This window comes from Cherax quadricarinatus, chromosome 28, assembly GCF_038502225.1.
Source record: "Cherax quadricarinatus isolate ZL_2023a chromosome 28, ASM3850222v1, whole genome shotgun sequence".
Classification (NCBI taxonomy): Eukaryota; Metazoa; Arthropoda; class Malacostraca; order Decapoda; family Parastacidae; genus Cherax; species Cherax quadricarinatus.
In genome coordinates, this window is record NC_091319.1 from 32,582,386 (window position 1) to 32,599,127 (window position 16,742).

The window sequence follows — 16,742 nt, forward strand, 5'->3', positions numbered from 1 at the left end:
TAAAAATTTGAGCACACATACAGAGGTACAACAAATACAGGTAAGAGCAGTATGCCAAAGCATTGCCAAGACATTGTAACATATGGTACCATTGTAACATATGGCACCATTGTACCATATGGTACCATTGTACCATATGGCACAATGGTACCATATGGTTCAAAACCATGGAATTCCTATTCATCTCCACTTCCATCAGTCTTAGAACTGTAAGTTGTGAAGAGGAAAGTCAGAATTCACCCAGTACTCAGTGGTCAGTCGTCACGTGAGGTCTAGACCCTGAGCTGCCTTGGGGATTAGTGTGGACGGTTACAAAGCATGGCTTGCTTCTGCAGTGTTTTAAAAATTGGGGTTGGAGAGTTGAAGGAGGAGGTCTTGCTTCTCCAGGAGGAGATTAGGAGGCTGAAGGTCCACCTCAATGGGTCTGGGAGAGAGTGTGAGGTGGCTGGAGTTGTGGGGAATGAGGCTTCTAGCAGCGAGGTGCAGTCTGTCTCTCGCTGTGAGGAGGCTGTAGTTGGGGTGGCAGCAACGGCTACCAGCAGTGAGGTGCAGCCCAGCACCTGCTACAAGTGGCGAGTAGTTCACAGTAATGGAAGGCGCATCAGAGTAAGGAAAGTTAAGAGTGAAGATCTGAAGGTAGGAAATCGCTTCTCTGTTCTTCAGGATGAATGTACTTCAGTGGCCAGTGAAGGTAAGGGTACTACTGCCCCTGCTAATGGAGGTAAGCGCATTCTTGTGGTTGGTGACTCTCAGGTAAGATACATTGACCGTGCTTTTTGTAATAGGAATAAGAAGATGAGAGATAGAGTGTGCTTCCCTGGAGCTGGTGTTGGGGACATTGTCAACAGGCTGGATAATATCATGTCAGGTAATGGGAGCAAGCCCATTATCTGTCTCAGTGCTGGTGGAAATGATATTGGGAAGGGTAGGAGAGAAGAGCTGCTAGATAAGTACAGGTCAGCTATAGATCTCATTAAGTCTAAGGGAGGGATCCCAATCATATGTAGCATCTTGCCTAGAAGGGGAGTAGGAAATGAATGGTTGTCTAGGGCAATTGGTGTAAATTGCTGGCTAGACAGATACTGCAAGGAACATGCAATCCCATTCATTGACAACTGGAACAACTTTTATGGCAAACATGATATGTATGCAAGGGATGGGGTACATCTCTCTGGGGCTGGGGTGGTAGCACTTGCAGACTCGATTGAGAAGGCCATTGGTGAAATGCCTATGATTTTAAACTGATGGAAGATAGAGGTATGGGTGTGTGTGGGAAACAAGCAGGTTGCAACACTTGGGTTGGAAACAGTAAATGTATAAAAGGCATTCAGCATGAAGTTATAAATAAAGACAATAGATCAGGTCAGCAAACAAAGGGGGACAGCAGAGGGCAGCAAGGGACTAGCTCCCTTAAGGTTTACTATACTAATAGCAGGAGTGTAAGAAATAAGATAGATGAGCTAAGATTAATTGCAAGTGCAGGAGACATAGATATTATTGCTATAACAGAGACCTGGCTCAATCTGAAAGATAGAGAGATGCCCTCTGAATGTCACATACAAGGCTATAAATTATTCCACACTGACAGGGTCAACAGGAAAGGTGGTGGAGTAGCGATGTATGTCAGAGACAATTTAAATTGTTGTGTTAGACAAGATATTAAATTAGAAGCGTCAGCCACTGAATCTGTTTGGTTACAGCTTCTCGAGGGCCGAGAAAAACTAATTTTGGGTGTGATTTACAGGGCCCCAAATCTTGATAGGGAGTGCAGTAAACTTCTATGGGACGAAATTCGTAAGGCATCTACATACGAAAATGTTGTGCTAATGGGAGATTTCAACTATAGACAGATTGACTGGAGCAATTTGACAGGAAATTTAGAGTCAGGTGACTTTCTTGATACGATCCAGGATTGTTTTTTAAAACAGTTTGTGACAGAGCCAACTAGGGGAAATAACCTCCTTGACTTGGTTCTTGCCAGTAGGGAAACACTAATTAATAATCTTGAGGTTAATGATGAGCTTGGGGAAAGTGATCACAAATCACTCAGTTTTAATATATCATGGAATTCCCCTAATAATGGCAATCAAGTCTCCGTCCCTGACTTTCGCTTGGCTGATTTCATAGGACTGAAAAATTACTTAGGTGGGCTGAACTGGAATGACCTGACTAAGGGTCAGGTAGGTGGTGATGGTTGCCGATATGATGCTTTCCAGGGCATAGTTCTAGCTGCTCAGTCAAATTATGTTCCAAATAGGGAAATCAGATCAAACAAAAATGATCCTAAATGGATGAACAATAGATTAAAATATCTGATTGGTCAAAAGAGAGGCATATATAGGCAAATCAAAAGAGGAGAGGGGCAATTGAGAAATCGATATATTCAGTTAAAGAGAGAAATAAAAAAGGGAATTAGAAAAGCAAAAAGAGATTATGAGGTTAAAGTTGCAAGAGAATCGAAGACTAACCCAAAAGGATTCTTTCAGGTATACAGAAGTAAGATCAGGGACAAGATAGGCCCACTCAAAAGTTCCTCGGGTCAGCTCACTGACAGTGATAAGGAAATGTGTAGAATTTTTAACACATACTTCCTCTCAGTTTTTACACAGGAGGATACCAGCGATATTCCAGTAATGATAAATTATGTAGAACAGGACGATAATAAACTGTGCACTATTAGGGTCACAAGTGACATGGTCCTTAGGCAAATAGATAAATTAAAACCTAACAAATCCCCAGGCCCTGATGAACTGTATGCAAGGGTTCTAAAGGAATGTAAAGAGGAGCTTAGCACACCTTTGGCTAATCTTTTCAACATATCACTACAAACTGGCATGGTGCCAGATAAGTGGAAAATGGCAAATGTGATACCTATTTTCAAAACAGGTGACAGGTCCTTAGCTTCGAACTATAGACCAATAAGCCTAACCTCCATAGTGGGAAAATTTATGGAATCAATAATTGCCGAGGCAGTTCGTAGCCACCTTGAAAAGCATAAATTAATCAACGAATCTCAGCATGGTTTTACAAAGGGGCGTTCCTGCCTTACGAATTTATTAACTTTTTTCACTAAGGTATTTGAGGAGGTAGATCATGGTAATGAATATGATATTGTGTATATGGACTTCAGTAAGGCTTTTGACAGGGTCCCACATCAGAGACTATTGAGGAAAATTAAAGCACATGGAATAGGAGGAGAAATTTTTTCCTGGATAGAGGCATGGTTGACAAATAGGCAGCAGAGAGTTTGCATAAATGGGGAGAAATCAGAGTGGGGAAGTGTCACGAGCGGTGTTCCACAGGGGTCAGTGTTGGGCCCCCTGCTGTTCACAATCTACATAAACGACATAGATGAGGGCATAAAGAGCGACATCGGCAAGTTTGCCGATGACACCAAAATAGGCCGTCGAATTCATTCTGACGAGGACATTCGAGCACTCCAGGAAGATTTGAATAGACTGATGCAGTGGTCGGAGAAGTGGCAGATGCAGTTTAATATAGACAAATGCAAAGTTCTAAATGTTGGACAGGACAATAATCATGCCACATATAAACTAAATAATGTAGATCTTAATATTACGGATTGCGAAAAAGATTTAGGAGTTCTGGTTAGCAGTAATCTGAAACCAAGACAACAGTGCATAAGTGTTCGCAATAAAGCTAATAGAATCCTTGGCTTCATATCAAGAAGCATAAATAATAGGAGTCCTCAGGTTGTTCTTCAACTCTATACATCCTTGGTTAGGCCTCATTTAGATTATGCTGCACAGTTTTGGTCACCTTATTACAGAATGGATATAAATTCTCTGGAAAATGTACAAAGGAGGATGACAAAGTTGATCCCATGTATCAGAAACCTTCCCTATGAGGATAGACTAAGGGCCCTGAATCTGCACTCTCTAGAAAGACGTAGAATTAGGGGGGATATGATTGAGGTGTATAAATGGAAGACAGGAATAAATAAAGGGGATGTAAATAGTGTGCTGAAAATATCTAGCCTAGACAGGACTCGCAGCAATGGTTTTAAGTTGGAAAAATTCAGATTCAGGAAGGATATAGGAAAGTACTGGTTTGGTAATAGAGTTGTGGATGAATGGAACAAACTCCCAAGTACCGTTATAGAGGCCAGAACGTTGTGTAGCTTTAAAAATAGGTTGGATAAATACATGAGTGGATGTGGGTGGGTGTGAGTTAGACCTGATAGCTTGTGCTACCAGGTCGGTTGCCGTGTTCCTCCCTTAAGTCAATGTGACCTGACCTGACTAGGTTGGGTGCATTGGCTTAAGCCGGTAGGAGACTTGGACCTGCCTCGCATGGGCCAGTAGGCCTTCTGCAGTGTTCCTTCGTTCTTATGTTCTTATGTTCAGAGAGTGAGTGGGGAGTGAGAGCTTCTTTGCCGCCAGGCACTATGAACAAAGCTACTTTGCCGGCGTTCCCACAATGCCATGCGGGCGTCCAGATTTTTTCTATAGTGTGCACACTGACCACCCAGACCCATTCTCTCAGATGTAGGCCTACCAGCCTTCTCGTGCTAAATTTGACCCTGCTAGAATTTTGGTGTAGATCTACGGTTTGGACCCTGAACGTAAAGCTGTAGATCTATGGGACGGACCCTGAAAGGGTTAAACGAGTGACAGTGAAAGTGTTTTCTTCTTAGTCAGGTTACTTCCTCAGTGGAAAATGGCCAGTGATAAAAGAGCCATGTGTGTGACTTCTTTTCACAAGTTTTTTTTTTTTTTTTTTTAGTTTTAGGATGTGACCCACAACAGTTGACTAACTCCTAGGTAACTGTTTTCTGTTATTATATAAATGATTTAGAAAAGATTCATCATCTGTTTACTGCTAGGTAATATGGGCAAGAAATGTTAAGAGACTTGCCATCACTCCCTGTCCAGTATTTAACCTGAGTGCTTTCTGTTGTGAGGTGAACATGCAACCACTCAGTTCAGTTCACACCCAACTGGCTGATGCCAGTCATCAACCAGTATCTCTGCAGGAGATATCTTAACCCTTTGACTGTTTCGGTAGTATATATACATCTTATGAGCCAGTGTTTTTAATGTATTTATACTCCAAAATTCTAGCTGCTTCAAATCAAGTGGGAGAAAGCTGGTAGGCCCACATGTGAGAGAATGGGTCCGTGTGGTCAGTGTGCGCAGTATAAAAAGAATCCTGCAGCAGGCAATGCATAATGAGAAAAAAAAAAACTCAGACCGTGTTTTTGGATTAAAACACTGAATTTGAGGTGTATTTTCGTATAGTATTTATCATTGTATTCTTGTTTTCTTAGTCTCATTTGATAGAATGGAAGACATATTACAGAAATAGAGATGATTTTGATTGGTTTCACAATGAAAAGGACCTTGAAATTGAGCTCAAAGTAGCGGAAATGTTCGATTTTTGCTGATTTTCAAGAGTAACCAAATGATGTCATTGTCCAATAAGTGTCCAATCAGCCATTCTAATAAATAACAAAAAAAGGCACAATACCGTGACTGGAACGATACACAAATAACCCGCACATAAAAGAGAGAAGCTTACGAGGATGTTTCGGTCCAATTTGGACCGTTTACAAAGTCACACTAACCAGAAGTGGAGCAGGACGGCTATATATAGGCAGGAAGAGGTGGTGGTAGTAGTAGTAGTAGTACAAGAATGGTATATAATACCGACAAGATGAAATTAAGACACATGCGCAACACCCGGGCATCTCTATCGTAGACGCTTCGCCATCCAGCCAGCCACTGGATGGCGAAACGTCCACAACAAAGACACCCAGACGCCGCACATGTGTTCTAATTTCATCAGTAGTAGTAGTAGTAGTAGAAGAGGTAGTAGTAGTGGTAGTGGTAGAAGTGTGGAATAAGGAGGACGAGCCAGTCAAATACAAAGGAAGGAGAGCACTGCAAGGGAGCTAGGTGCCCACAGAGGGAGAGCAAGCGCACAGAGGTGCGTGAAAGGGGAAGTGGTGAAATAAATGAAGAAGGAACAGAAACACGAGACAGAAGAGAGAAAGACAACCCAGAGGAGAAAAAGGAAAGAGGAAAGGGGAAGAGGGAGAAGAAGAAAAAGAAACAGAAAAAATGAGGAGTCAGGTTAAGTCACGGGCGTTCTGAAGTTTGGAGCATTTTACAATGTAGTTGGAGAGGAAGGCATCTACAGAGACGAAGCCAGGGCTAAGATTCATACAAGGAAAGTTGTGTATTAGAGAGGATTCAACTAGACGGCGACTGTTCGAGTTGAAAGTAGGGAAGACAGTTTTAGCAGAAGACCAGTCAATAGGATGGCTATGATCTCTGATGTGACAGAAAAGAGCATTGTTAGTGTCGGCAAGCTTAACACTATTTTTGTGCTCCCTAAGTCTGTCAGAAAGAGATCGACCAGTTTCTCCGAAGTATTGAAGAGGACAGGAGGAGCAAGAAATAGAGTAGACACCAGGAACATCTGTAGAGGGAGGAGAGGTATGAACGAGATTACTGCGAAGAGTGTTAGTCTGGCGGAAGGTAAGTTTGATGTCTAAGGAACGGAGAGAATTGTTGAGATTATAAAGACCGGAAATGTAGGGAAGGCAGAGGATAGAAGAGTTCCCAGGAGTAGAGAGTTTGGGAGAGAAGAAATTACGTTTAGCACGTGAGAGGGCAGAGTCTATGAAATGGGAAGGGTAGCCAAGACGGGAAAACGAATTATGAAGAGTGGAAATTTCTGCTGGAAGGAACTGAGGATCACAGATGCGGAGGGCACGGAGAAAGAGGGAGATAAGAACACTTTTCTTGACAGGGGAACCATGATAGGAAAAGTAGTGAATGTACATGCCACTGTGCATAGGTTTTCGGTAAACGGAAAAGGAAAAACCTGTATCTGAGCGGTGGACATGGACATCAAGGAAAGGAAGCAAGGAATTAGATTCCCATTCAGCTTTAAGCTGAATGGGAATCTAATTCCTTGCTTCAAGGAAATTTTTCATCAAATTTCATACTTTTGGTGTCATTAACATCAGGAAAAGATTCTTTATCATTTCATAAGAAAAAATTATTTTTTATTCGAAAATTTTGCAACACAGAGAGACGCTTTAGGATTTGGGGTCGTGACAGTCAAGGGGTTAAGGTGTTTGTCATTTAGTATCAATGCTAAGTTTTCACAAGCAACTAGTGGACCTCTGTCTGTTACTAGGGTCTGCAGTAGATCTGTGTTATCCTTCAAACTGAAGCTGGAGGTAGTCATTCTTGTTACCTGGTACACAGGCAAAGTCATAACACTGTCCTGGTTGGGCAACAGCTAGGGAGTTAAGGACTCATTTCAGACATTAAGAGATTTATCATATCTGCATGTATTAAAGTCCAGAGTTCTCATTAAATTTGAACCCTCAACACTGTAAGTTTATCAGGGCCCTTAGCAATGGCAGCTCACGTACTGTCATAGATCATCATGGAGGGCATGAAACATAGGCAACCAACATGTATGTTAACACTGTACCTCAGGTCCTTTGTTCTTGGGACATCAATTTGTCACAAATTAACCCATAAACTGTCCAAACGTAGATCAACGTTCACATGCGAACTGCTCTGAATGTTTTGGGGAAAAAAACTATTTTTTTTTTTTAAATGAAGAGCGCATTTTTCATGGCACCCCCGAATTTTGTCATACTGTGCACACTGAGTGCACAGACTCATTCTCTCATGTCTAGGCAACTTAGGCTTATCGTGCCAAGGTTGAAAACATGTAAAATAAAATGTAGATCTATGATCAGAGCGCTACGCACGTGAACGTAGCTCTGTGTTTGGACAGTTTAAGGGTTAAGGTAAGCATATTACATATTACAAATCATTGTCCAAAGAGATGAATGATGCCCCCTATTCTTTGCTTCCAATGGAATTATATAGTGACCATCTTCCAGGCATCCAACCCATCTTGACCTGTGTTATGAATATATCAAACACATTCCACCCTTACATGGTGTTCAAGTCAAGACAAGTTATGACTCATACCAGTATATATATATATAAGAGGGAATAACAAGCCTATACAGTCATGCATTGAACCTTAAACCTTTGACTGTTTCGGTCGTATATATACTGTACGTCTTAGCGGCTTCAAATCAAGCGGGAGAAAGCTCATAGGCCCACATGTGAGAGAATGGGTCTGTGTGGTCAGTGTGCACCACATAAAAAAAATCCTGCAGCATGCAGTGCATAATGAGAAAAAAAAAATGACCGTTTTCTTGGATTAAAACGCCGACTTTGAGGTGTATTTTCGTTTAGTATTTATCGTTGTATTCTCATTTTCATGGTCTCAGGTGATAAAATGGAAAACATTACAGAAATAGAGATGATTTTGATTACTTTCCCGATGAAAACGACCTTGAAATTGAGCTCAAAGTAGCGGAAATGCTCGATTTTTACCAATGTTCACGAGTAAGCAAATCACGCCACACATCCAATACACTTCAAATGGGGAGTCTAATATTCTTTCACTAGTGCACTGATATTATTTATACCATTTTTACAATAATGCAGTAGTCTGCATAACGGTAAATTTTGTATTTTTTTTATATGAATAAAAAATCAAAATAGAAAGCAATAGTAATATAAGAGGGGCTAAGAGACATGAGTAATGAACAGAGGATATGTTATTTTAGTGCTAAGAAGGTCTACATTGTTTATTCTGGACCCTATTTTGAAACTGGCATCATCTTTAATTTTCGTGAAATTGGCCAAATTGCCAATTTCTGACCACTTTATTGGGTAGTTCAAATCGGTAAATGGGCAGTTTCTTGTACTCAACTGATAGAAAAAATGGAGTTCTAGAGAAATAGCTATGAGTTTGGTCAACTGGAACAGCGGAATTGGCCAAAAACAGGGCTCAAAGTCAGTGAAATCGCCGATGCGTATATGTCGCCGAGACCACTAACTTCGCAGGAGCATAATTCTGTGAGTGTCATTACCATCGAGAAAAGATTATCATTTCATAAGAAAAAATCTTTTTTTTTTTTTTCCAAAAATTTATCGACATAGAATGACAGTTTCAGAAAGAGGCCTGCGACAGTCAAAGGGTTAAGAGAGGGGGTGAGCCTTTTTTCAGTGATCAGGACATTAAAATTGAAAAATTATGGAAAAAAATGTTTTCTTACTGAAAATAAACAAGAACAAGAACTAAAAAGAAAAAATAGAAGAAAACCCAGAGGGGTGTGTATATATGTGCTTGTACATGTATGTGTAGTGTGACCTAAGTGTAAGTAGAAGTAGCAAGACGTACCTGTAATCTTGCATGTTTATGAGACAGAAAAGAGACACCAGCAATCCTACCATCATGTAAAACAATTACAGGCTTTCGTTTTACACTCACTTGGCAGGACGGTAGTACCTCCCTGGGTGGTTGCTGTCTACCAACCTACTACCTACAAAAAAGTACTGTAACCTGAAATAATATAATAAGCTCCATATAGAATATAATATCAGAGCCCCAATTATATGTATACTGTCCAATTACACATCCCTCCAAACTGCCAATATCCTAAACCCCTCCTTTAAAGTGCAGGCATTGTGCTTCCCATTTCCAGAACTCAAGTCCAGCTATATAAAAATAGCCAGTTTCCCTGAATCTCTTCACTAAATATTACCCTGCTCACACTCCAACAGCTTGTCAGGTCCCACAAACCATTCGTCTCCATTCACTCCTATCTAACACCTTCATGTATGCTTGCTGGAAGTCCAAGCCCCTTGCCCACAAAACCTCCTATACCCCCTCCCTCCAACGTTTTCAAGGATGACCCCCTACCCCGCCTTCCTTCCCCTACAGATTTATATGCTCTCCATGTCATTCTACTTTGATACATTCTCTCTAAATGACCAAACCACCTCAACAACCCCTCTTCAGCCTTCTGACTAATACTTTTATTAACTACACACTTTCTCCTAATTTACACACTTCGAATTTTCTGCATAATATTTACACCACACATTGCCCTTAGACAGGACATCTCCACTGCCTCCAACCGCCTCCTCGCTGCAGCATTTACAACCAAGCTTCACACCCATATAAGAGTGTTGGTACTACTATACTTTCATACATTCCTTTCTTTGCCTCCATTGATAACGTTTTTTTGTCTCCACATATACATACCTCAACGCGCCACTCACCTTTTTTCCCTCATCAATTCTATGGGTAACCTCATCCTTCATAAACCCATCCGTTGACACATCAACTCCCAAATACACGTATCTGAAAACATTCACGTCTTCTATACTCCTTCTCTCCAATGTGATATCCAGTTTTTCTTTATCTAAATCATTTGATACCCTCATCACCTTGCTCTTATCTATGTTCACTTTTAACTTTCTGCCTTTACACAGCCTCATAATGTATAAAATGATATTTAATATTGACGTTATTCTGTATTGTTGTATTATGTGTAAACCTTTTGATATTGTTATTAGTTATACTGTACTGTGTAGCCTTTCCAGCATAATATTAGAGACTTAAAATATTGATTATATGTTGGAAATTCATATCATTCAGTGTTTAAATACTATAATTCATTTAGTCTTTTATTCCAACAGGAAAGGAAGAGGTACCTCCAAGAGCCTTGTGACTCGCTCAAGATACATATTGTTATCAGTCCTCTTAGTGACCCTAAGCTAGATGTTGCTGGCATCACGTGATGCGTTGCCATTAGACAATAGGCATCAAGTAGTTTTTATCTGTTTTGTGACTTGTCAGTGTTTTTTGCAATCTTTTCAGATATTGAAATCTCATTGAAAATGACTTCTGATTCTCTTGTAATTTAAAGTTCGAACATTTTCATGCATGATTATAAAGGAGAATGTATTTACTGGAAACCAAAATTAAAAATTGTGACTGAGTTTTCAGTGCATGGAACTTAAAAGAACAATTGTGGGGTAGGTGGACCTCGTCTTTTTCTTGTCGATAATTTTTTTTCATCTTTATGTGCTGTGTCGTGTGAAAACTTGTGGAAGTTGCATAACAAGGCTGATAAGTTACCTTTATTTTAGACTGAGAAGAACTAGTTTTAAAGAAAACAAATTTTTATAAGAAATGCAGTTGTTACTGTTTTATACTTTTGCTGTGTTGCTAGCTAGAGCAGGTTTTTGAATAAGGCAGAAATGTGGGTCATTCATTTTGTTAACATTGTAGAAGATTGATTGAGGAGCATTTGTATACTTGTTGTTTTATTATATTGAGAAAGAAAAAGCTTGGCTACTTATGAGGAGTCAGCATACAGTTTTGTACTTTCAAATTCCAAGTGAAGTTTTCAAATATTCCACTATATACTAACATTGCATCATTTCTAGTAAGAGGATTAACACTTAATTGTAAAGTAAAACACCAATTGACATTTCAACCTGGATTTTGTTTTATTTGTGCACTTGTCATTAGAATCATTACCTCTTTCATGGGCCTCAATGATATACAGTATTACATTAAGAGTAATAACAGTGTGGTATAAAGTCACATACATACTCATGAGACATTTGATTGAAGGAGACATTTTTGCCACAAATGGTTTTTCTAATAATGCCACAACACCATGGTTGGAACAATTTACCAAGAACCCTCATATATGAGAGAAACCCTATGAGGACATTTCGGTCCAGCCTGGACCATTGTCAAGTGACTTGACAACAGTCAACCTGGACTGAAATGTCACCATAAGGTTCTTCTTCCAAGTGAATGGTATTTGGAGAGTTGTATTAATTGTTGATATTGTCATACTTTAACCCAAGCTGGTAGTAACAGTATTAATTTACCTTCAGTATCCTAGCTGTCTTACTCAACAGTTCTTCAGTTAAATATGTCTCATAAATACAACTAATTATTACCATCTAGGTTCCTTTCAGTTGTTGTGTAATGTTTAGGAAAATGGTGGCACATGAATCTGAATGTGAAAACCATCATATCTAAGTGATATCCATAGATTATATATGTGGTATATACTTGTTTTGAAATGGTTAAAACAAATAAATGAAATGAGTGATTTAGGGCATTATCTACAAAAACTGTGAAGATGTTTTGTATCTATATTAATTCTACCTCAGTATATTTACAGTTGATTTTAATGTGTCAAACATTGCTAAGAACATTTATTTGTTTTTTGAACATTGATTGTATGTTTACATTGAGTGAAATAATGACAGGAAGACTGTATGCTACTGTATATTTGAGTATAGTATATGGTGTCATATGAGGCGACTAAAATGCCGGGAGCAATGGGCTAGTAACCCCTTCTCCTGTAGACATTTACTAAAAAAGAGAAGAAGAAAAACTTTATAAAACTGGGATGCTTAAATGTGCGTGGATGTAGTGCGGATGACAAGAAACAGATGATTGCTGATGTTATGAATGAAAAGAAGTTGGATGTCCTGGCCCTAAGCGAAACAAAGCTGAAGGGGGTAGGAGAGTTTCAGTGGGGGGAAATAAATGGGATTAAATCTGGAGTATCTGAGAGAGTTAGAGCAAAGGAAGGGGTAGCAGTAATGTTAAATGATCAGTTATGGAAGGAGAAAAGAGAATATGAATGTGTAAATTCAAGAATTATGTGGATTAAAGTAAAGGTTGGATGCAAGAAGTGGGTCATAATAAGCGTGTATGCACCTGGAGAAGAGAGGAATGCAGAGGAGAGAGAGAGATTTTGGGAGATGTTAAGTGAATGTATAGGAGCCTTTGAACCAAGTGAGAGAGTAATTGTGGTAGGGGACCTGAATGCTAAAGTAGGAGAAACTTTTAGAGAGGGTGTGGTAGGTAAGTTTGGGGTGCCAGGTGTAAATGATAATGGGAGCCCTTTGATTGAACTTTGTATAGAAAGGGGTTTAGTTACAGGTAATACATATTTTAAGAAAAAGAGGATAAATAAGTATACAAGATATGATGTAGGGCGAAATGACAGTAGTTTGTTGGATTATGTATTGGTAGATAAAAGACTGTTGAGTAGACCTCAGGATGTACATGTTTATAGAGGGGCCACAGATATATCAGATCACTTTCTAGTTGTAGCTACACTGAGAGTAAAAGGTAGATGGGATACAAGGAGAACAGAAGCATCAGGGAAGAGAGAGGTGAAGGTTTATAAACTAAAAGAGGAGGCAGTTAGGGTAAGATATAAACAGCTATTGGAGGATAGATGGGCTAATGAGAGCATAGGCAATGGGGTCGAAGAGGTATGGGGTAGGTTTAAAAATGTAGTGTTAGAGTGTTCAGCAGAAGTTTGTGGTTACAGGAAAGTGGGTGCAGGAGGGAAGAGGAGCGATTGGTGGAATGATGATGTAAAGAGAGTAGTAAGGGAGAAAAAGTTAGCATATGAGAAGTTTTTACAAAGTAGAAGTGATGCAAGGAGGGAAGAGTATATGGAGAAAGAGAGAGAGGTTAAGAAAGTGGTGAAGCAATGTAAAAAGAGAGCAAATGAGAGAGTGGGTGAGATGTTATCAACAAATTTTGTTGAAAATAAGAAAAAGTTTTGGAGTGAGATTAACAAGTTAAGAAAGCCTAGAGAACAAATGGATTTGTCAGTTAAAAATAGGAGAGGAGAGTTATTAAGTGGAGAGTTAGAGGTATTGGGAAGATGGAGGGAATATTTTGAGGAATTGTTGAATGTTGATGAAGATAGGGAAGCTGTGATTTCGTGTATAGGGCAAGGAGGAATAACATCTTGTAGGAGTGAGGAAGAGCCAGTTGTGAGTGTGGGGGAAGTTCGTGAGGCAGTAGGTAAAATGAAAGGGGGTAAGGCAGCCGGGATTGATGGGATAAAGATAGAAATGTTAAAAGCAAGTGGGGATATAGTTTTGGAGTGGTTGGTGCAATTATTTAATAAATGTATGGAAGAGGGTAAGGTACCTAGGGATTGGCAGAGAGCATGCATAGTTCCTTTGTATAAAGGCAAAGGGGATAAAAGAGAATGCAAAAATTATAGGGGGATAAGTCTGTTGAGTATACCTGGTAAAGTGTTTGGTAGAGTTATAATTGAAAGAATTAAGAGTAAGACGGAGGATAGGATAGCAGATGAACAAGGAGGCTTTAGGAAAGGTAGGGGGTGTGTGGACTAGGTGTTTACAGTGAAACATATAAGTGAACAGTATTTAGATAAGGCTAAAGAGGTCTTTGTGGCATTTATGGATTTGGAAAAGGCATATGACAGGGTGGATAGGGGGGCAATGTGGCAGATGTTGCAAGTGTATGGTGTAGGAGGTAGGTTACTGAAAGCAGTGAAGAGTTTTTACGAGGATAGTGAGGCTCAAGTTAGAGTATGTAGGAAAGAGGGAAATTTTTTCCCAGTAAAAGTAGGCCTTAGACAAGGATGTTTGATGTCACCGTGGTTGTTTAATATATTTATAGATGGGGTTGTAAGAGAAGTAAATGCGAGGGTCTTGGCAAGAGGCGTGGAGTTAAAAGATAAAGAATCACACACAAAGTGCGAGTTGTCACAGCTGCTCTTTGCTGATGACACTGTGCTCTTGGGAGATTCTGAAGAGAAGTTGCAGAGATTGGTGGATGAATTTGGTAGGGTGTGCAAAAGAAGAAAATTAAAGGTGAATACAGGAAAGAGTAAGGTTATGAGGATAACAAAAAGATTAGGTGATGAAAGATTGAATATCAGATTGGAGGGAGAGAGTATGGAGGAGGTGAACGTATTCAGATATTTGGGAGTGGACGTGTCAGCGGATGGGTCTATGAAAGATGAGGTGAATCATAGAATTGATGAGGGAAAAAGAGTGAGTGGTGCACTTAGGAGTCTGTGGAGACAAAGAACTTTGTCCTTGAAGGCAAAGAGGGGAATGTATGAGAGTATAGTTTTACCAACGCTCTTATATGGGTGTGAAGCGTGGGTGATGAATGTTGCAGCGAGGAGAAGGCTGGAGGCAGTGGAGATGTCATGTCTGAGGGCAATGTGTGGTGTGAATATAATGCAGAGAATTCGTAGTTTGGAAGTTAGGAGGAGGTGCGGGATTACCAAAACTGTTGTCCAGAGGGCTGAGGAAGGGTTGTTGAGGTGGTTTGGACATGTAGAGAGAATGGAGCAAAACAGAATGACTTCAAGAGTGTATCAGTCTGTAGTGGAAGGAAGGCGGGGTAGGGGTCGGCCTAGGAAAGGTTGGAGGGAGGGGGTGAAGGAGGTTTTGTGTGCGAGGGGCTTGGACTTCCAGCAGGCATGCGTGAGCGTGTTTGATAGGAGTGAATGGAGACAAATGGTTTTTAATACTTGATGTGCTGTTGGAGTGTGAGCAAAGTAACATTTATGAAGGGGTTCAGGGAAACCGGCAGGCCGGACTTGAGTCCTGGAGATGGGAAGTACAGTGCCTGCACTCTGAAGGAGGGGTGTTAATGTTGCAGTTTAAAAACTGTAGTGTAAAGCACCCTTCTGGCAAGACAGTGATGGAGTGAATGATGGTGAAAGTTTTTCTTTTTCGGGCCACCCTGCCTTGGTGGGAATCGGCCAGTGTGATAATAAAATAAAAATAAGTACAGTGGACCCCCGGTTAACGAACTTTTTTCATTCCAGTAGTATGTTCAGGTGCCAGTACTGACCAAATTTTTTCCCATAAGGAATATTGTGAAGTAGATTAGTCCATTTCAGACCCCCAAACATACACGTACAAACGCACTTACATAAATACACTTACATAATTGGTCGCATTTGGAGGTGATCGTTAAGCGGGGGTCCACTGTATATGGTTACTACTGAACTCTTTCAACTTACAATTGTCACTTTCCTGTATGCTTACTCTGTTATAATCACTTATTTTTATCTCTTATTTTTGCTGTGCTACAACATAGAATACTTAAATGAATACACAAAATTTTATTTACAAATGGAAAAGATGTTTATAATTAACATAAGTGTTTTTTGTAATGATAAATCCTAATTACAATACTGTATCTATCACTGAGGCATAGAAACACATTATTGTTATCCTGACTGCTGCTATCCATATTATTGTTATCTTTACTGTTGCTGCCCATATTACTGTTATCTTCAATACTGCTACCCACATTAACACACTACTGTTACCTATGCTAACACAGTACTGTTATCTTGAATGCTGCTACCCTAACTCCAGTAGACTTTGAGAAAGCCATTGACAACAAGCTCATGCACTCAGCCCCAGGCCCAGACCTGTGGAACTGTGTGTTCATGAAGAACTGCAAGAAACCCCTTTTGCATGCCATAGGTATACTATGGAGAAGGAGCTTAGACATGGGTGAAATTCCAGTCACTAAAAACAACAGATATAGCTCCACTTCATGAAGGTAGCAGCAAAGCATTAGCTAAGAACTATATACCAATAGCTCTAGCATGTCACATCATAAAAATATTTGAAAGAGTACTAAGAAGCACGATTGCAAACCACTTGAATTCCCAAAAACTGCATAATCCAGGGCAACTTGGGTTCAGAGTGGATCGCTCGTGCCTCTCGCAACTACTAGATCACTATGATGTGATCTTGGATGCACTGGATAAAAAACAGAATGCATATGTAATATACACAGACTTTGCAAAAGTCTTTGACTAGTGCGATCATGGTGTAATATTGCACAAAATGCATGCTAAAGGGATAACTGGCAAAGTAAGGAGATGGATCTTCAACTTTTTAATCAATCAAACACAAAGAGTAGTGGTCAACAGAGTTATATTGGAAGCTGCCATAGTGAAAAGTTCTGTTCCACAAGGCACAGTACTTGCCCCCATCCTGTTTCTCATCCTCATATCAGAAATAGACAGGGATGTAATCCAC

General features: G+C 40.0%; 1 protein-coding gene across 4 annotated transcripts in view; it reads left to right on the top strand.

Annotated features, from left to right (window-relative positions):
- LOC128693198 (BTB/POZ domain-containing protein 17-like) overlaps positions 1 to 12,308 on the top strand; it is a 341,893-nt gene extending 329,585 nt beyond the window's left edge. For all 4 annotated transcript variants that reach the window (XM_070089517.1, XM_070089518.1, XM_070089519.1 and 1 more), the window contains exon 10: positions 10,557 to 12,308. In XM_070089517.1, the coding sequence (XP_069945618.1) occupies positions 10,557 to 10,658 (102 nt within the window). In that variant the 3' untranslated portion in view covers positions 10,659 to 12,308. The remainder of the gene's footprint in view (positions 1 to 10,556) is intronic.
- The last annotated feature ends 4,434 nt before the right edge of the window (positions 12,309 to 16,742 follow it).